Source organism: Mytilus edulis, chromosome 12 (genome assembly GCF_963676685.1).
Source record: "Mytilus edulis chromosome 12, xbMytEdul2.2, whole genome shotgun sequence".
Taxonomy (NCBI): domain Eukaryota; kingdom Metazoa; phylum Mollusca; class Bivalvia; order Mytilida; family Mytilidae; genus Mytilus; species Mytilus edulis.
Genome location: NC_092355.1, coordinates 33,939,333 through 33,961,618, shown reverse-complemented (window position 1 = coordinate 33,961,618; position 22,286 = coordinate 33,939,333). Strand labels below are relative to the sequence as shown.

Here is a 22,286-nt window from a genome sequence, read left to right as displayed (position 1 = left end):
TTTGAGTGATCTTAAGTAAAATTTTAAATAGGTTATTTACCTATATCAAGTATATGATGTATATCTAAATGATTTTCTTACAGATTGTTGTTGATATTTAATAGTTTATTTCACAATGATGTTACATGAAAATAGTTTAATGACCTTAAAATAAATATTATAAAAAAGTAATTATAAATAGATATTTTACAATTTTTTGTTATAAACACATGGTGACTTTCCTTTGTTATTAATATTTAGTCTAGCATGTTAAGCATGTGTTTTAACAAAGAGATGTCCTCTTTTTATGACATAATTGAGAGTATTCACGTTATACAAATGTTATAAACCATATCTTATTTTATAATGATCGGGACCTACATAATTATCATTCAAAATTATTTCTGGTAAGCATTAAATTAACTTCTGTAATGATTTTTTTTTCAGTCAAAAATAAATAGTACTGACACAATGACTGATATTGTTCATGAATTTTATAATTGAATTCATATAAAGAGCTGTACTTTTATGTAAAATTAATGATGAAAGATTATCAGATCATAAAAGCATTTTGATTTCCATTGAATGGGCTCACAAAGAGCAATTTATTAGGAATTATTAAAAAGAAATAAGAAATTGCATAAGTGGATTCAAAGGGGGGGAGGTTCCGGTTACACCTTTGTTTAAAAATTTGGATGATTTCATAGGGTATCACTGAAGCATGACTGTAGAGGTCCCCTCTTAGGTCAGTCAGCGGCCCCTCATTATAACAAATTCTGGATATGCCACTGATTGTCCCCCCTTAGGTCAGTCAGCGGGCCCTCATTAAAAAAAAATGGATTTGCCACTTTGCTTCATTCTCTTAATGTGCCTGCCTCTTCAGTCTGTTATTCAGTGGTTGCCATGCATATTATGGTGCATGTTTTTCATATTTGTTTTTGGTAAATTGTATTGTATTAGGCTGTTCAGTTTTCTTGATTGAATTGTCCAAATTTTTCATGTCAGCTGACTGTATAATTTTGTTTTCTCATTGTTGTAAGCCATATGGTTACCTGGTATTGCTTTTATCTTCGTCAATTGCACAGATATTTTAAGGTGATATTTCATATGAAACAAAAGTAATAACACCTAAAGAGTTAATTATATTTCATTACAGACTTCCAAAACCATGGAAAAGTTTGACATAAAAATTGAAAGGTCCAAACCTTGTGTGTTAGAGGAGATTGTAGACCTACTGAAGAAGTTCCTAGAGTACTGTTTGTGGTGTTTGTCATGTGGCTGTTATCACAGACCGTCAGATTCCAAGTCATTCAATGGAAACGGATATGAGATGATTTTATTAGACAGTGAGAAGAAAGCTGTTCAGAATCTTCTACATTATATGGAATTAGGTCAGTACATCTAAGTGTTAGTAGGTATGGGATAACCAGATGATTTCATAGCTAGTACATTTGTATCTTGCTTTCCTTCAGTGCAGGTGGTCAAACTAAGGACTTTAAATGCGATGTAATAATTATTTAGCAGTGTAAAGGAGTTAGGTCAGTTATTTTTATGTTAATAGGTATTGAAAATGCCTCAGTGGTTTAATGGTTAAGGATACTTGCCTTGAATGTAAGAGGTCTAACAAAAGACTATAAAATTGAGAGACAAAATGATGGTGACATGTCTTCCAGGGGACTTCTACCTTGTACACTAGCAATTTAAATCCAGCTTGGGGTGAATAGATAAAACAAAGCGATTTTCATATTCATAATGCATTATGTTTTCTTTTTAATTTCTGAACAGATATATAAGGTGTAGGGTACAGTTTAAAAGGAATAAAGCTGTACAGATCTTTTCTATATTACATTGAGGTACACAAGAGCCATGTTAGATGTATTTTCTAATAGGCTCTTATTTGACAGAAGTTATTTGTGATTCGTTATTAACAAGAACACACCAGAAAAGCAATACATACATGTATATGAATTCACATGTTCTCTTTATTTAACAGAAGTCAGTGGTGATCCAGTGTTAACAGAGGAACACATAAGGGCCATGTGTATACTAATATCATGTTCTCATTATATTACAGAAGTCAGTGGTGATCCAGTGTTAACAGAGGAACACATCAGAGCCATGTGTATATTAACATCATGTTCTCATTATATTACAGAAGCCAGTGGCGATCCAGTGTTAACAAAAAAACACACTAGAGCCATGTGTCTGTTAACATCATGTTTTTATTATATTACAGAAGCCAGTGGTGATCCAGTGTTAACAGAGGAACACATCAGAGCCATGTGTATATTAACATCATGTTCTCATTATATTTACAGAAGCCAGTGGTGATCCAGTGTTAACAGAGGAACACATCAGAGCCATGTGTATATTAACATACTCAGACAATGAAGAATTACAGAAATCTGCTGCTTTATGTTTCACAGAAGTTAGTGAAAGGAGTAAGGAAATGTTTTAGTTTAAACATATTTATTTATTGTGGATTGGGAAACAAGTTTTGCAACTTATATTAATCCCTTTCCACTTTGCGTGTGCAAGTGCCTCCTTGTAGCGGCATTAGCCTACTCTTTTTCAAAATCTACAAGGGTGTCTTTTACGTGCAAGAGATATGGCTCTCTCTTAACACGAGTCAGCCATTTATCATCCCCTTCCGATGGACTATCATCGTTTCCTCAAGACCATACTTGCAGATGGTGTCAAGGAAGAGCCGAAAATTGAGTTCCTGAAATTTTCATCCCAAATGGGAATCGAACCAGGAACCTTTGTGTTAGTTGTCCGATGCACTAACCACTACACCACGGCTCTAGTATATAGCAAATGTTTTATAGATGTACAATTATCAAAATGTATAATGATCAATAAACTGTACTACGTGAAATCCTTAATGAAAATGTACAATTTAAAAAATCATAAATGTTAAAAACATTACTATGTCAAAAAGTTTATTGATGAGAAAATTTATAGAAATGTTTAAAAGAAATATAATTCAATACAGAAATAACCAGAAACTTCACTTTTATAGCTTAATCCAGTGTCCCCCCTAGATACCTAATTAACAAAAAATTGAAACACCAACTTGTCGTTAAAAATTAAAACATCACATTCGTAACACAATTTATAGAAAATCATTAGAGAACACTGAAAATTTTGTCTTCTATAATTGAATCGCTGAATAAAAAAAACAAAACTGTAAATAGATGTTTTCCTGGTTTGTTTAAATGAACTAGTTAAATAATACGCCAATTTTGTATTTTCAGTGTCTGCACCTCTGACAATACCTATAGCACGCCCTCTGGTGGAGCTTCTTAGATCACGTGATATACAAGTACAGAAAGCAGCAACTTTGGCTGTCAGTAACTTCTGCATGGTTGGACCAGGTAAACAATTTTATAGAAATTATTTTGAAAATTTAACTCTCAAACAGTTTAATTGCCTGCAAGTCTTGGACATCTTGTTTTTGCATTTAGACAGTGCCATCAAAATTGTGCTAATCCTTTTAAAATTTTGGTGGTCCAATCCTCCGACCACCACTCTTTTGCAAACTCTAAGTGTTTTTCCACTTCCAGAATCAGCTTGGATGACCTGTCACTCTGGCTCCCTCAATCAATAAAATTGTACGCATAACAAATTCAAGGTCTTTGAAAGTGAAGTTAATTTAAATAACTACAAGCAATCAAATTGTGTAAAAAAAAATTAAGTTCATCATAGTCCTGTAAATTTAGAAATTATTTTGTGCATTTGTTATGTGAGATTAATTTTTGTAATTTGAGGAAAAGCTGTATACAGATACAGTGAAACCTGGGTAAACCGAACCCTGATAAAACCGAATTTCAGTTTAAACCGAACAATTTTCAAAGTCCCTCAAAATTTCCCTATCAATTAACGTTAATCTAACCTGAAAAAACCGAACCCTGTCAACACCGAATTCTGAACGCTTTTTGAAGGCTCGTTAGTAAATTTGTATCTAAAAATTACCTGTCAAAATCGATCAATACCAATCAAAACAATAAAATACAATTAATTATTTGCATGATTTAATTAAACAAACACAGGATGGCAGAGTATCCCCGAAGGTATTTGAGGTTTAATGAACTTGTGAGTTGTTATTACAAACTAATTAGCATGTCTGTGTGCATGTATAAAGTGATTTTTTTGTAAAGAAACGTTAAACTGGTCAGCTACCCCCATCGCCGATAATGACAAGAAAGGAACTTTCCCTCAGATCAATTAAATGCACCTTACTCAAATAATTACGGCAACAAAATCGTAACTGCCATTCTGTAGCTAAACTGTTTAATTAAACAATATTTTTAAAGCCTTTCATGATTAAGAAGTCGTGTAACACAACAAGGTCAATGGATTTCGATTGCTGAATTCCCATTAGAGGCCCTATATATTTGATTCGAATGCTCCCGAAGATTTCCGTTAGCTATTTAGTAAGGATAAAGTCCGAGAATAAACTGGACCCCTGCTGTTGTTTCACTGTTATCGTGTGCCGAAGTATCAATCAGCGGGTGACCAGTTTAGTCCGAGAACTCGTGTGTACAATGACATTCCCGATTCAACTACGGAATCGTCATATGACAGTGACTGTGAATCTGAATTGGTCAGTGAATTAATGGATGAAAAAATAATTATAAAAAGCAAAATCGCTCCACATTGGACATCTCCCAACGACGAGCGTGATTGACGGAGTGGCGTTTGATTTATTAACAAAAATGTAGCAAAACGTCTATCTTTTATCTTCTTTTATTTTTACATTTACATCTAACTCAACACAAAAATAAACTGTTGTGTCACCTATTATTCCTGCCAAAATTATTTTGGTGTCGACTTCCGTCTACCTCTACAATCCGAACACCTGTGAAAACTGAACAAAACGCAAAGTCCAATGGGTGGTTGGTTTGGACAGGTTTCACTGTATATATATTTGGTGTCACGATATCTCAGTAGCATGGGTTCGAATCCCGGCGAGGGAAGAACAAAAAATTTGCAAAAGCAAATTTACAGATCTAACATTGTTGGGTTGATGTTTAGACGAGTTGTATATACTTTAGAATGTGAGTTCCTTTTATCCAATACTTACCCAGTCCCTTTAATCACATTAATTAAAACCTATCAATAGTTTCCTTAATTTACAATATAAACATATTTTATTTTTACATTTCAGGTCAAAATAAAGATGTGTTAGTTACGTGTGGAGTTATCCCCCCTCTTGTCCAACTTTTACATTCAAAGAATGTTGAGGTTCAGTGCAATACATGTGGTTGTATTACATCTTTGGCTACCTCAGGTAAGAACTTGTTTAACGACAAGAGTAATCTCCCTTCAAGGTTAATATTAGTATAAAACACAAAGGTTAATTTTTTTGGTCATTTCAAGTCGAATAGATATGAACATTTTTATGATTTATACTTCCCTGGTTTTCAAATGTTTAAGTTTAAGTTTTCTGATGATACTGATAAAGATAAATTCAGAAATGCACTTCATATGCACAGAAGTTGTATTTTCGTTTTGTTAACAGATATTTTCTCCTCAAATTCATTACTTATTCAAAAGAATGTTGTTATCCTATACTATCAAAATCCAATATAATTGGTATCCCCTGTATACTTAGGGACGACATCAAAAGTTCAATGTAGGATAAAAAACTTAATTCACATATTTTTTTCACTGACCCCCCCCCACAGTAAATCCACAGTATGAAATCATAACTCATGTTTTTTCAGATTTTTCTGATCCGTCAATCTGTTTTATAATCTTCATAAAAATATGCGCCCATTGAACTATAATGGTTTATTTTTAAAATTGTTATTTGGATGGAGAGTTGTCTCATTGGCACTCACACCACATCTTCCTATATCTATTGGATGGAGAGTTTTCTCATTGGCACTCACACAACATCTTCCTATATCTATTGGATGGAGAGTTGTCTCATTGGCACTCACACCACATCTTCCTATATCTATTTGATGGAGAGTTTTCTCATTGGCACTCACACAACATCTTCCTATATCTATTGGATGGAGAGTTTTCTCATTGGCACTCACACCACATCTTCCTATATCTATTGGATGGAGAGTTTTCTCATTGGCACTCACACCACATCTTCCTATATCTATTGGATGGAGAGTTGTCTCATTGGCACTCACACAACATCTTCCTATATCTATTGGATGGAGAGTTGTCTCATTGGCACTCACACCACATTTTCCTATATCTAAATATATGAACTGTGTCATATAAAAATTAACCTTAATTTTTATGCAAATGAATACCAATACATCTGTTAACCTATTTCAGGTTGATTTAATTTCTACGAAAGTCTGTAACTTTTCGAAAGATGAATTGTTATATAGATAACAACAAAACCAACCAAAATTATCTTTTATTATTTGAATGTTCCAAAATAAATCAAAGGTTTACACATGTACATGTATACACACTAGGGCTTCCAAAACGGTCATATATTCCGGACATTTGATTAATGTCCGGTAAAAGTCAGGCTAGGCAAAGCATGAAACGGTCATATACATTTTAGTTTTCAAGGCTTTTTCGGTCATTTTAACATAATTCACGATCTTTTTGACCCAACCTTTTGCCTTTAACATCCACACATTTGCGGTCATAAAAGTGACATGATGATTAATTACTATCAAAACAACCCCTACTTCAATACTTTCTAATTTTAATCAAGGCTAATTAGTTGTTGGACAGGTGATATCTACCTGTTCGGGTGACAGGTAAACTATGTTTAGTACCAGACATCGTATAAATTGATCGGTCTATTCACAATTATTTTCTTACATTTCAGCAGTTTGTAGCTCATTGATTTAGTCCAAAAGATTAAAATTATAAGAAATTAGTTTACCTACATGATTTGATAAAAAAATTTAAAAGGTTTAAATGAAAAATCGTCAGAACTACGTCGAATGAACTAAAACATGTGTGCGCATGTTCAAAGGTGGGAAATTTACTTGTGTAATGTCGATTTCTATCCAATGCAGCTCGTTTATTGATGTAAACTTGTGTACAGCTAATTATATATAATGAAAAGGTTTTTAATTAGATGACAAATTAGGATCAAAAGAATATTCTTTTAGAAAAATTTTAAAACTAGAATATCATGAATATATTTATTGTCCTATGCAATTTTACCTATAAGCTTTTAATGATAACAATATATATTGCAGATTCAAACAAACAATTAATTGTGAATAACCATGGAATTAGACCGTTGATAAATCTTATGAAGTCGACAGATATACGTGTTCAAAGAAATGCCGCTGGAGCTATACTTAACCTCACCCACCTACGTAAGTTTTTCAAAAGTAAATCAATTATCTGCTATCTACACCATTTTTTTTCTAATATATTAATTAAGCAGTTAGTTTTTTCACTTGAATGGTTTACATTTGTCATTTCAGTGTCCTTAATAGCTGATTATGCAGTATGGGCTTTATTCATTGTTAAAAGCCTCCGCCACAATGTGAATCTTTGTTTTGCCAGTGAGCACAGCATGTAGAGCTGGTGATATTTAATGATATCTTAACAAAAAAAAAACCACAATTATCTGTTTATCTTTCTATGACTTGTCTTTCCCCCTCCCTAAAACGGTTTCACTCTTGACAATAGCAAGCTTGATAACTTTTCCTCAGACAGTGTAATATTGCTAATAATGCCTCCTCTTGTCTCACAGGTGTGATACGAGAATTGTGTAGTTACTAAGCCGTGTGATATAGGCGTAGGGAAGGATGATAAGGAAATTCAATGTTTAAATAATAATTTCTGATATAAATTGTTTGCAAGAAGTCAAGGATTCGAAAAATTAACTTTAAAACCAAAACATTTAAAAAATTTCTTAATTAATAATATCATTTATTTATATTTACAGAATCTTACAGAAATGACTTAGTAACGAAAGGTGCTATACCAGTATTAATTGATATTCTACACTCGAGTGATATTGATGTACAGTATTATGTAGCCGCATCCCTCAGTAATCTCGCTGTCAACGACAAACATCGCACTATGATGACCGCCATTGGACATTATGCTGTGATAAAACAACTGGTCAAGTTAATGTCTACTAAAAAGGAAAGGGTAAGGTTCATAATTATTGTGAAAAAAGTGTACTAAGAATTAATCTATTTTCATTGGTTCTAATTTCTGTTTATTCAGACTACAGATTTCATGGTTTTTGTCTCGCTTGATGGAGTCAAAAAGCGAGACATAGGTATGCTATTTCTGGGGCAGCAGCAGCGGTGGTGGTGGCGACAGTGGCGTCAACACTGTATTAGTTTGTGATTAGATATAGATAATGGTGAACCACTAGTGGTAGGTCAAAGATATTTGGTATGCAGTTGTATTAGTATTGGAACATCTCATTACCATGGAGATTATTTGGCCCCGTCCCCTCAGTTATGGTCTATTCACTTTGCAATTTAAATTATTTTTCACATATTAATTTGTGATTAGGGTCACTTTATAAGGAACCACTAGTGGTAGGTCAATGATAATTGTTATGAAGTTGCATAAGCATTGCAAAACTTTACATGTTTAAGTGTTGTTATTTTAATTTCAACATTTGCATTATCGAAATTACAAAAAAGCGAGACATATCTTTGTGATAACTGTTTATTAACCAATGTCAAAGGTAAATTTGTATTTAATTGATCATTTAAATTTCTGGTTCACTTATGGCAAAGAAATCCATGAAAAATGTAAATATCTGTGCATTAAAGTTTTATGCACCACAAGAGTAATGAATTTGCTATAGTGTTTTTGAAGGAATGAGTAAAAGACTTAAAGTTATTAGTCATTGTTTTCTGAAGGTGATTTATATAAATTTAATATTATATTTCACAGGTTAAATGTCAAGCATGTTTTGCTCTCAGGAATATTGCATCTGATGGTGAGTATATGTTTTTACCCCTCCTGAACATGGAAATGAAAAAATGTGTGCATCAGGTTAAATCGTAGGCAGTTAGCATGGTTTAACCAGGCACATTCTGTATGTACTGGTCTGTATGTTCCTGTCCCAAAGCAGGAGCCTTTTAATTAGTGGTTGTCGTTTGTTGCTATATAGCTTATTGGTTTTTTGTTGAAACATGTATGGAGAGTTGTCTCATTGGCACTCATACCATATCATAGTACAGTACTATATAGGTCACTGTGACCATTTTTGGGGGAATTATTATTAAGACTGGCCCTGGTCATCTGTAGTGTGCATACATACATACATGTATGGTAAATATATAAGTATTTTCATTTTAAAGTTGATATAAAAAAGAAGATGGGGTATGTTTACCAATGAGACAACTCTCCACAAGAGACCAAAATGACACAGAAATTAACAACTATAGGTCACTGCAAGGCCTTGAACAATGAGCAAAGCCTATACCGCAAAGTCAGCTATAAAAGGCCCTGAAATGATATAAACAATTCATAAAACAGTCGCAGAATTCTTATAAAAACTATATTGAACAGCCTGACAAATGAGTACATTGATATAATCTGAATTACTTAAGTGTTCTCAAGGACTCTAAAAACACCTTGAACTACATACTTTGTTTACGTCCAGTTATATAAATAAATAAAATTGACATAAATCTATATAAATGATTCATCTCTAGACTTGAAATAATATAGGTATCACAACAATGATCAAAATCATTGATATGTTTTGTCTAGAAGGAAGAAAATTATTGATTGTAAGCACAGATGTGATTAAGATTCATTCATATATAATGGCTGACTCATTAGCTTACAAAAGTTATTTACACATTTTCTAAAGCCTTTGGTTAAGACGCAAAAAAGAAAGAACTTTTGTTTTTTTTCGAAGCAATAAATTACATTTTGGTAGCTTGCATAAGTTATTTACACATTTTTATAAGACTTTGATTAAGACGCAAAAAAGAAAGATCTTTTGTTTTCGACGCAAAATATAACATTTTGGTAGCTTACACAATTTATTTACATATTTTCATAAAACGGTTACGACACAAAAAGAAAGAACTTTTATTATCGATGAAAAAATTACATTTTGGATTAATGTGTTATGATGTGAATAATATACATGTATATGCCAGATGTTCGAATTATATAAAATGCATTAGAAAATTGTGCACTTGTTTTCTAAGTAGGAAATATAATTGGATGCATTTTTGGTGTAAAAGAAATAAGCCGTTAAATTAAAAAATAATCTGTCTCAAAATTTATTTATAATATAATATGTATATTCTACTATTGCAGTTCACCATGGATTAATTTTTAGGCATGGGTATCAATTTTTCTTTGATGGGGGGGGGGGGGGGGAATTGTATTTTCTTGGATATTAAATTTTCTGGTGTTGCAAAATTGCAATTCATTGATAAAAAAATTCCTCGTTCATTTATACCTGCGAAATCCACAAAAATGATAGCCCTATAATAATAAAAAAATCACAGTTACTGTAGTGATTAAATGAACTTGAAATCAAATAAAAACATATATTTGTAAAATAAACATTTGAGTTTTGTAACCAGGTGCTTATACAAACAGTTTACATAAAAACATAGTGGATTTGTTCACTCACCTGTGACATTTACCGTTAACAGCTGTCTTATCATTACATTATATTATAATAGATTGAAAGAGAGGTTCAAAGGTGTTATAATAGATTGAAAGAGAGGTTCAAAGGTGTTACAATTGATTTTCACTTGAATGTTTAATGAAGGGGAATACATTGTATTGAAATAAATATTTTAATGATAGTTATATATATATATATATCTTTTATTCTCAATAAACCATATACATAGGTATAGAGAAGAGAAGACAATTATGTACAATACTTACATCAAGACAGAACAAACAAAATAGTTGCTAAAACAATATATGAAGTCCATTTTAGCCAGGAGCACGTACACCTGTGTTAATAATCTTTATGAATTTACATAGTTTAATCAAATCTGATTTGTTTTTTGAAGACATAATCTGATTGTATTTGACAATATTTGCAGTTTTTAAATAATAATGTGACAGACAATGTTTCCTGTTTTCTTCAAAGTATTTACATTCTAATATATAATGCAATTCATCACCAATATCATTTTTATTACATGGAAGACAAATTCTATTTGTTCAACATATCTCTGTGTATATTTAATTGAAAGACATTGTTGAATAAGACAAGACATTGTTGAATAAGTCAAGACATTGTTGAATAAGTCAAGACATTGTTGAATAAGACAAGACATTGTTGAATAAGACAAGACATTGATGAATAAGATAAGACATAATGATTGTTGAATAAGACAATTTAATATGTTTATTGTAATGAAACTACATGTAGCTGTAAAAAAAAATAAACATTTGGCTCATTATGTAACTGTGTCAGTGTTCTTATAATTGTCCTGTTCCAGTATATAATAATACTGATATTAAGTCAAATTTAACCAGTGTTAAAATTTTATCTGACACAGGATTCAGTGTTACATAAAATAAAAGTTGTGTGTTCAGTGAATAAAATCTTTGCCAAATCTCTTCTGAGAATTGAATGGTATTTTGGTTATACATGTATTAGCGTTTGAGGTTCCCCAAAAAAAATGACAAATCTTAAGTCTTACTAAACAGAATATGTGCTTACCATATAATATTGCATGAACTAAGTACCATTAAGTAAATTTACATATTTATGTTGATTTATTGCTTTTCAGATGAGAATCAGATAATTATTGTACAATTTGGAGCTTTACCACACCTACACAATATAATCAAGTCAAAAGCCTCACATAAAGACACGCTTGGTGCTGCTGTGGCCTGTCTTAGGAACCTGTCCATACATAGAGCTAATGAGGTAAAACAGGGGACAAATACAATACTTATACAGCCTCTCTAACATGGAATGACATATTTGCCTTGCATACAGGTATTTGCATATCTTAAATATGCTGATTCAAATTTATTTGCACTGAAAATTATTTTTTTTTAAAGGAAAGGGGTTGAATTGAGATGTATACAATAAGACTACAATTTATAAATTGTCCTGAACATGCATGAGATATTTGCCACTGGATGTTAAACAATAAAAAATCAATCAATTTATATGTAATTTTTGTAAAAGATTTATTTCTTTTTCAGATACCACTGATTTCAGAAAAGATAATCCCAGATTTACGTCCTATTTTATGTGATAGTTCAAACTCAGAAGCTCAGAGGCATGCTGCAGGGACACTCAGGAATCTAGCTGTTGGGGATCACCACAGGGTAAAAATTTACATATAAGTCTATATTTATACAAATATTGTCAACAGTTATTTATTTTTGTCTGATAACTTTTCCTGACTCATAAAATTTGTACTCAGATTTGGAAATCAACCAATTAAATTACTCGATTTGATGTTTTGAGCTTTTTTCATTTTATTGATAATGATAAAAGCTTTAAGAAAAGAACATCCTTTACATTGTATGGCATTCACAAAAAAGATCTAATGTAGGTGTGCTACTTGTTATAACCTGTAATTCTATATCATATATATCAAATACAACACATTATCACAATAGTTATCATAATTACAAATACAGATACACATAAATCATATTTCATAGCCTATATCGATAGTCAGTGACCAGAAAGATGACCGCACACGTTTTCAATGCAAACAAATGATCACATATCATGAATATTCATGAACAGACAACACTATTAGTTTTATTCAGGTTTTAATGCAGAATTTGCTTATACACTGTATGAAGTGTTTCTGAAAATATGAAGTTCGTTCAATCCACAAAAACTTGTAAACATGAAAATAGATAATTTAAATTGTGAAATATTTAGCAATGTTTTTATTATTGTGAAAATTGCAAAAAAAACCACTTTTAAAATTTGATAATAAATGAAACTATAGCAATTAACAGCCTTTGTGGCAATGTGCACTTTTTTTTTTATATACATGTAATCTATATTTATTAAGTGATTAAGAGCTGCATAAACAATTTAGATATTGTTTTTCATTTCCATCAACACATAAATCACAACTTTTGAGTGCTGACATTTTGATTTGTCCATGTATTTTACAGATAATAATAGACAATGATTGTATAGAAGCCATGACATTTGTTCTGATGGACATAGACACAAAACTTACAGTGCTAGCAGAAATAACGGCTGCATTAGCTATACTCACTGACGAAGGTAAGATTATCTCCCCTTATTTATAAGAAATATGTCAGTGCTAACAGAAATTACACCTGCATTAGTTATCCACACTGATGAAGTTTAGATTACTTCCTTTACTTTATATAAAAAACTTCTTAGATTATCTCCCCTGATCACTCAAAAGGCCCAAGACCACAATTAATGACCTCGCTTTTTGTTGTTCACTAAAATAGTTCCTTTTAATTAGAGTGCATTTTTCCTTAATTTTTTTTCTTTCCCTTCCTCACTCATTTCTTAGATTTTTTTGGGGTGGAAATGAAAGAAGAGAGGTGAAATAATTTTTTGGATGTTGTATTTAAACTGATTTTGATATGGAATGAGTGATTAGGCCAAGTGCAAAAAGGTAATATTTACAGTTTTCGGAACGTCTCTTGACTTGTCAATAGGGGTATGGATGTGTATTGGCTAAATTTGTAAAAGTGATTGGTTCAATCTTTCTGAATTTTGGATATATATTTGGACTAGGACTAAATATTGCACACACAAAAAATTTGACAAAAGTGCATGGTGCAATTTTTTCAAAGATGCAAAACATTATAAAGAACTGATAGAGGAATTAATTGTGGTCAGTGGCCAACTATAAAAAAAAAACCACCTGCATAAGCTATTTTCAGTGATGAAGGTAGAATTATCTCCCCTCTTATATAAAAAAAACTTATGCATGAACAGCTGCTCTAGCTTCCCTCATAAAGAAAGGTAGGATTCTGTCTTCTGTATTATAAAAAAACGGCTGAAATAGCTAAATGCATCCTCACAGATGATGTTAGTATTGCTTCCCTTGAATTAAAACAAGTTTTATATTGCTAGTCGTAATAACAGCTTTATTACCTATCCTTACGTATATAGTGTTATGATTCATCTCCTTTAATTTTTTTTAAACTTCAAATTCTAGCATGAAAATATTGAAACTATAACCTCTGATTTAAAATAATCCTGAAAGATTTGCAGGAAAATCTACATTAGCTATATAATGATTATAAAATTGAGAAAGAAAATGGGGCATGTGTTCCTTTATTTATAGCAAGGCTTTCCTAAACCACAATGTAAATGCTGCAGTCTGATTATGTACAATGAATGTTCTACTGTCTACAAAATCCATTTGTATCAGACAAATATGAAAACAGTCAACAAAACTTTAATATTATAGGTACAGAAATTAAATATTTATATAAGAAAAATACTCAAACAACAGTACATACTTTATACTTAACAAAATTATTTGATGTATCACCCATACATACAATGCATTTGTAATGTTAAGTTTATTTATAATAGAGATTTATGTTGGTATATGGGAGATAATCCAGTTTGAACCATGTTCCATGTACATAATATGTTGGATACTTACATTAAGAATGCACTTTGCAATACATACTAGTACTGTTAACTTATCAAGATTGCAATGTTTTTTTTTTATTAATTTATTAATCAGTCTCACAATAATTAAAACTAGCGTTCATATTTTCAGTAGTGATTTTTCTTCATAAAAGTTTTATGATTGCCTTGATTATATTTTACATTTATGCCAGCTGTGCTCAAATTAATCTCAAGTTTTTGCAATCATAATGACACGTATTAGTTTCATAATTTACAATATATTTATAAGTTATATATATATATATATATATATGTTTTTTTTTCTCTTAATATTAAACTATGATATGTTGTGTAAATTTAGAAAGCGATGTTTTCATAAGTGCAAAATATTTTTTCGCAAAATGAAAATTGTGTTCCTAAATTTTCAAATATTTTTTGTAAGACTCTTAAAAAAGGCTGAAAAATCACTTTTTTAGTTTTATGACAAAAGTGCCAAATGACTACTTTATATGCATGCCACTGCATGTCTAGAAATTAGTTTTTATCTTTAATACTTTAGTTATATAAAGTTAAAGTGTGATAGATTTGAACAGAATATTAAGCTTCATTATTGCAAGTTTTGTGTATTCTGCAATATGAAGTGCTGAAAATCTGAAAAAAATCTTGTTTTTCCAATGAAAAATGGCTCAAAATGAGGGTAATCAGTTTCCAGGCAACCAGATTTTTTTTCTCGACTTTTTTTATTTTTTCCACAATAAGACATCGTAAAGAAGTCTTGATACAAAATTTCATCAAAATCTGTGACTATGGGTTTCTTGATTTTTCCTAATACTTTGATATTTATGGAGAATGACTCTTAATCTCACATCTTTGTCCATTATTCAACAAATGCAATAAAAGATCCATGCACAAATTTCTGAATTTTCAGACATATTCTAGACATAATGTTTATATATTGAATACTAAGTAATCTATTTACTCTTTCAGATGATGTGAAGTTGAAAATATTACAACTACACAATGGAAAATGTTTTACAAAGCTTGTAACCATGGCAACCTTATCAAGTCATTCAGATGTGCAATATAATAGTGTTGGTATCCTTGGCCAACTCTCTCTTGTCGGTATGTATGGTTGACTTTTTTTTCTAATTATTGTTATTACATCACAACAATGAATTGACCAATCTGATTCCACTATATGTGGGTTATATATACTATTAAACGAGAAGGCCTCTTTTTGTGTCGCTTCTCTTCCTTCCACAATAAATAAATCATCATGCCTCTGTGTCCTATAGGTTACATGCATAGTTGCATTTGTCATCCATTCTTATATATGATTATTCATTTTTGGTTATTTTGTGAGAAAAACGGAAAAAAAGGCGTCCAGATACTGTTTCCGTCATCGGACGGACTTATAAGTCATAAACAAGACTTCCATTTAGAACTGTTTTAAAATTGCACATAATTTTCAAAAGTACTTGGGGCAGGACAATTATTTTCATGGTTTTCTGTAAACTATGATCATACATGTACTATTAATAAAACGTATTTGCTATTTACTATTAGCTCCAAGTTTACTATCCATGGCAGTTGCTGACATGGTCGCTGATAAAGAGTCTCTATATACTATATCAGTGACTACCTTAGATAGTAGATTAGAAATTGATAGTAAATAGCAAATACACTTTATTTTCAGTATAGGTATGTTCATAGTATACAGAAAAACAAAACAAACAATAACAGACTTTGGAAAAATGGGGGAGGGCTAAACTAACAAAATTGTCCTGTCAACACTGCTAAAACTTTTGATACCTTTCCTGAAATGAGCCAGTCCTAAATTTTTTTACGAAAATTCACCCTACATCAGTTAACATACTTTCAACCACACACGAAATGCCCGCGATTTCGCGGGGGTGTCCTAGTATAAATAAGATGGCAAACAAACAACACCAAAGAGACAAAATCTAGATATTAGTATGCAGTTTTCCAATATATAGTCACTAGAGTAAAACAATGTTTATAACAAATAAGATATTGGAGTTATTGCCCTTGGACAGATGATATTTTTATATCAACTAATGTGTTGCCTTTTGCTGTTTAAGTGCTAACAATATGGACAATTCATAGCTTTTTCAAGCCTACTCTTAAATATTTGACAATTTGATACTGAGTTGATAGAGGATACATGCAGTGCACCTATTATTTCCCTAAAATTATTTCCAGTCAGTTTTCTGATGTTTTGGATGTGACTTCACAGTGGGTCTCAATGGGGTCTAAGCGTGACGCGGGATTGCCGATTTTTGGTAAGCGTGACACGGGAAAGTCAAATTATTGTGTCATGAAAACGGGAAATGAGGTCTAGCGGGACCCGGGAAATGAAAAAAAAATGAGAATTGCTTACGTACATAGTGTAAGCGGGATACGGGAATCTGACAAAACAGTAAGCGGGATCCGGGATCGGAACCCCCCAATGAGACCCCCTTCACAATATGAAATTCAGGAAAAAAAAGTGTCTTTATTTTGACCAATCATTTGCCGAGAATAGTTATTTTTCAAGTGAAGAGAACAATCTTTTTACAGTCGGTTGAGAAATGTGAAAAAGTGAAAAAATTAGGGAAACTATCTTATCAGTTTCCTTAAAGGTACATGAGGTATGTGACAATGATCTTATTTTCATATATTTTACTTGAACTATTATATTTCAGCCCTACCAGAATCTCTTAAGGTAGAAAACAGGAAAGGTATTCTATTGTATATAGACATGTTCCTTAAATCACCAGATCCAAACTTTATACACGTGGCCTTGTGGACATTGGTGCAATTACTTAAAGGTTAGAATAAATATATATGAAATGACTGAATAAATAGTCAACGATTAATCTTACAGGGCAAGGGGATCATGTAATTATGATACAGTATCAAATTGAGAATGGAAATGGAGAATGTGCTAAAGAGACAACAACCCAACCATAGAAAAAAACAACAGCAGAAGGTCACCAACAGGTCTTCAATGTAGCGAGAAATTCCCGCACCCGGAGGCGCTGGCCCCTAAACAAATATATACTAGTTCAGTGATAATGAACGCCATACTAATTTCCAAATTGTACACAAGAAACTAAAATTAAAATAATACAAGACTAACAAAGGCCAGAGGCTCCTGACTTGCGACAGGCGCAAAAATGCGGAGGAGTTAAACATGTTTGTGAGATCTCAACCCTCCCCCTATACCTCTAGCCAATGTAGAAAAGTAAACGCATAACAATACGCACATTAAAATTCAGTTCAAGAGAATTCCGAGTCTGATGTCAGAAGATGTAACCAAAGAAAATAAACAAAATGACAATAACACATAAATAACAACAGACTACTAGCAGTTAACTGACATGCCAGCTCCAGACTTCAATTAAACTGACTGAAAGATTATGATTTCATCATATGAACATCAGGCACAATCCTTCCTGTTAGGGGTTTAGTATCATACCATCATAACATATATGAGAAGAACATAACCTGTGTCATGCCAACAACTGGTTTTTGAATAAATGTGTTTAGTTCCGATGCAAAGACCCTATAAGTGAATCAATATTAACGCCAAAATATGCAATCTTTAATGACCTGACAACAGTATCGTAACTATATCCCTTCTTAATAAGTCTATTCAAAGGTTTTGTTAGTTTTTGAGGTGAATACTGACACTTTTGTGCTTTATGAAGAATATTTCCATAAAAAATTGGATGTGAAATACCTGAACGTATAAGAAGTCTGCATGTTGAGCTACATGTATATTTACGAATAATGTCCTTATACCGATGATAAAATTTAGTAAATGTTTTGACTAGTTTGTGATATCGAAAACCCTGGTGTAATAATTTTTCAGTAATACATAAATTTCTCTCGTTAAAATCTAAAACATTGTTACATACACGGGCGAATCGTACAAGTTGAGATATATAAACACCGTAAGATGGTGACAACAATAGGAAATAAAAAATCATCTCTTTTATCATAAATTTTAGTATTCAGCTTTCCGTTAGTGATATAGATATCAAGATCGAGGAAAGGGCAGTGGTCATTGTTAGTATAAGCTTTATTTAAAGTAAGTTCAACAGGATAAATTTCTTTAATATACATACTAAAGTCGTCATTATTGAGAGCCAAAATATCATCCAAATATCTAAAAGTATTATTAAATTTGTTTATCAGATGTTGTTTCGATGGGTCTTTGCTTATTTTTGTCATAAATTGTAATTCATAGCAATACAAAAACAGGTCTGCAATAAGTGGTGCACAGTTAGTCCCCATTGGAATTCCGATAATCTGACGATATACGGAATCCCCTAAGCGAACAAAAATGTTATCTAGTAAAAATTCAAGGGCATATATAGTATCAAAGCATGTCCAATTGACATAGTTTTTTTGTTTATTGCTACTAAAAAATTACCTAAAAGAGTTTGAACATATATATTCACATTCTGATTTTTTAAATGCCCATTTAATTAGGTGTGTGAACTTTTTCTTAATGAGAATGTGAGGCAATGGGGTATACAGGGTAGAAAAATCAAAACTTTGAACAGATTCAAAATCACCAATATTAGCATGCAATTTATCAAGTACTTCCAACGAGTTCTTGACACTCCAAAAGTAAAACACCATTATACTGTAGATTCATTATTATTCATTGTATACCAATTTTCATAGATTTTGGGTATAGGCAAACCACTAAATTAGCAACGAATAACAAAATTTCTATAGACCTGTAAGCAGACTTCCGCAAAACCCACGAAATTATACATAAGATTTCGAATCAGTAACATTTAATTTTAAATTGTATGAGTTTCATCTTATATTTTGTTAAAAAAAAAAACGGTTACATTTTATTGAATTTATTTTCAGATCCATTTTTTCTACAAGCCTTCAGGGAACATGATATAGAACAAGTTATTACAAAAATTCATCAGATCTCATCTCAGCCTACAACCATTGATGAACTTGCCGAAACAGCTCTGAGCATGCTCAGAGGAGAAGGAAGTCCAACTTCTAGTGATGACTGACCAATTAAAGTCATAAGATAAAATCATATGATAGCCGAATGACAATGATCATGAACTGTCAAGAAAATTATTAACAAAGTGCTAGTACTTCATGGTAAAATGTACAAGATGACTTTTGAAGACAGAGGATCATGCAGTCTTGCCATCATCTTTACTTACAAAATGACAATATTTATAAATGCACAGCCCTTTTATGCATACAAGCTTGCCTTGGAAATTGAATTTTCCATGTTTTTTTTTAATTTTAATTACTTGATTTCTTTTTATCAATAATTAAAGGGTAAATTGTAATTAGACAAAAATCAAAAATTAAACAATGAGAAGAATTGTCATTTTGCCATGTAATGGAAAGATAAGTTTTAATGTCTAGTGTAATTTAAAGTAAAATACACAACATTTGAAATGGTAGGTTGGCTCAATACATATTGTGGGAAATGACGACAAGGCTTTTATTTTTTAATGACCTTGACTTGCAAGGTCTGTGTGGGAGATGTAGAAGTATTATGACAATGTTTTTTGTAGATGTTTTTATGGACCACCTTTTTGTTAATGTGTCGAGAGGCTTTAACAACTTTTTCAATCTTATATGATGATTTTACTTTATATACTGAATAGTGAATCTTTGAGCATTATTTAGGCAACTTTAAAACTTGTAAAATATCTTAAAAATTGAAATGTCTATGACAATATCTTTTATAGTTTATATCTTATTTATTTTACTTTTTGTAGACTGAATAGTGAATCTTTCAGCATTAATTAAGCAACTTTTGTACTTGTGAAATGTCTTAGAAATTGAAATGAGTATAACAAGTTTTTTTTATCATTCACTTTATTTATTTTACATCTTTTTTATACTGAATAGTGAATCTGTGAGCATAAATTAAGCAATTTTAATACTTGCAAAATGTTTTAGACATTGAAATGTCTATGACGATATCTGTTATCATCAATCTTATCTTTTTTCTTCTTTTTTTATACTGAAAAGTGAATCCTTGAACATTGATTTTTATACTGAGGAAAGGTTTGAGAAATTATATTTTAGAGAGTATGTTCTGAATACAATCACATTGAGAATGTTTATGGGTGATTTATTTTCAGAAAATATAAGAAAAAGTCTGGATTTCAAACCTAACAAAAATAATGCATTAATATATACATGTACATGATATCTATTTTAAAAAAATGAAATAAGTCATTCTTTCAGTCATTAAGTATTACTTATTAATTAATTTTAGTTCTGATTAAGTTTTACACCAGGATGTGTTCTGATTTTTCTATTCATTTTTCTGCTCTAAATTTCATAACACTTTTTAAAATTTTACATTTTACAGTATTTTGTAAATTGGATTTTATGTAGAGAAAATAGTTTCCTGAAAACATGTTTTATTTCTGTTATTCATAGCATTTTTTATTTTTCAAATTTTACCCTTTGAAAACAGTAATTTAATTTGACATTTCATATTTATGTGGCTGTCATTTTTTTCTTCAAATTTTACATTTAGATCAATTTTGTATTTTGAGTTAATTTTCATCACAAGTCAAAAGTTTAAGGTGGTACCTAACACTACAGGGAGATAACTCTGTAAAATCAGCTAAACGTTTTAATTACATTGTGTTGTTAAGGAAATATAAAGCTTCTCAATGATCAAAATTAGTGTTAGTCAAACTGCTATATAACCAGTGTAATTTTTCTTATAAAATGGTTGGTTCAAATTTTTTGAAATTTTTATATTTTTGTCAAAGGGTCAAAGTAAATACTTTTATTTATTTTATGAAAATTAAACGAGCCAATTTAAGTTTAGGGAAAGTGTTGGGTACCACCTTAAATAAGAGATTACTTATGTTGTTTTTTTTCTTGCGTAATAAGAAATGATCTGAATATTTAATTTTACTACCCCTCTTTTACATATATTTTATTAGTTTTAGTCTTATATCATTCATGCATTATTTATGTAATATTTATTATTATTTTTTTCATAATTATACTGATCTCAAGAAGTCATAGATTTAGCAATTCCTGACAAAGTACATATTAGTTTATAGAAATAAGTGAATAATCAACTGATTACAAGTGAACTCCTGTAGTTGTGTTGTCAATATTCCTACCCAAACTGAAATATTCTAATTTCTTCCTAAATAGGCACAGCTTCTCTCAGGGGTAAACCTAGAAATTTGTCCTGAGTCTGGAATTTTCCAGATGAATAAAAGTATTAAGATATGCCAAAAGATCCCTATTGACAAGGTTATTGACTTGGGAGGGGCACATGAAAATGTTGTTGGAAGACCATTTTTTTTGTATCTCAATTCTTAACCCATCCTTCTTTTCATTCCCAATCAGAAGAGTAACAACACACACTTAAAAAAAACCACAAAAATAAAAACTAGTAAAGGAAAGGAACTTAACTCTTGAAAAAATATATAATAGATTATAAAAATGAGAATGATTTGCCAAGATGATGTTGAGGTTATTTAAGATGATAAGTTTTTTAATTGTTTTTGTTGAGCTTGGACTTTTGTTGCAAAAGCGAGTCATAGCGATCCTACATTCCTTCGTCGGTGTCGTCGGCGCGGCAGCGTCCACAAATATTCACTCTGTGGTTAAAGTTTATGAAATTTTAAAAACTTTCTTAAACTATCCTGATTTCTACCAGATTTGGACAGAATCTATTTTATGATCATAAGATAGTATCCAGAAGTAAATTTTGTAAAAAAAATAAATCCTGTTTATCTGTATTTTA

General features: G+C 31.2%; 1 protein-coding gene across 2 annotated transcripts in view; it reads left to right on the top strand.

The window, feature by feature from the left end:
- The window catches only part of LOC139498342 (uncharacterized), a 36,131-nt gene extending 13,845 nt beyond the window's left edge, over positions 1-22,286 (top strand). The window contains exons 1-14 of one of the 2 annotated variants that reach the window (XM_071286719.1): positions 184-386; positions 1,136-1,370; positions 2,298-2,420; positions 3,237-3,356; positions 5,150-5,272; positions 7,173-7,295; positions 7,874-8,082; positions 8,848-8,893; positions 11,679-11,818; positions 12,103-12,228; positions 13,042-13,156; positions 15,485-15,619; positions 17,203-17,328; positions 19,391-21,630. In XM_071286719.1, coding sequence (XP_071142820.1) covers positions 1,148-1,370; positions 2,298-2,420; positions 3,237-3,356; positions 5,150-5,272; positions 7,173-7,295; positions 7,874-8,082; positions 8,848-8,893; positions 11,679-11,818; positions 12,103-12,228; positions 13,042-13,156; positions 15,485-15,619; positions 17,203-17,328; positions 19,391-19,548 — 1,767 coding nt within the window. In that variant the 5' untranslated portion in view covers positions 184-386; positions 1,136-1,147 and the 3' untranslated portion in view covers positions 19,549-21,630. Of the gene's footprint in view, positions 1-183; positions 387-1,135; positions 1,371-2,297; positions 2,421-3,236; positions 3,357-5,149; positions 5,273-7,172; positions 7,296-7,873; positions 8,083-8,847; positions 8,894-11,678; positions 11,819-12,102; positions 12,229-13,041; positions 13,157-15,484; positions 15,620-17,202; positions 17,329-19,390 lie in introns of those variants that run through there. The other variant, XM_071286718.1, reaches the window with a different exon arrangement.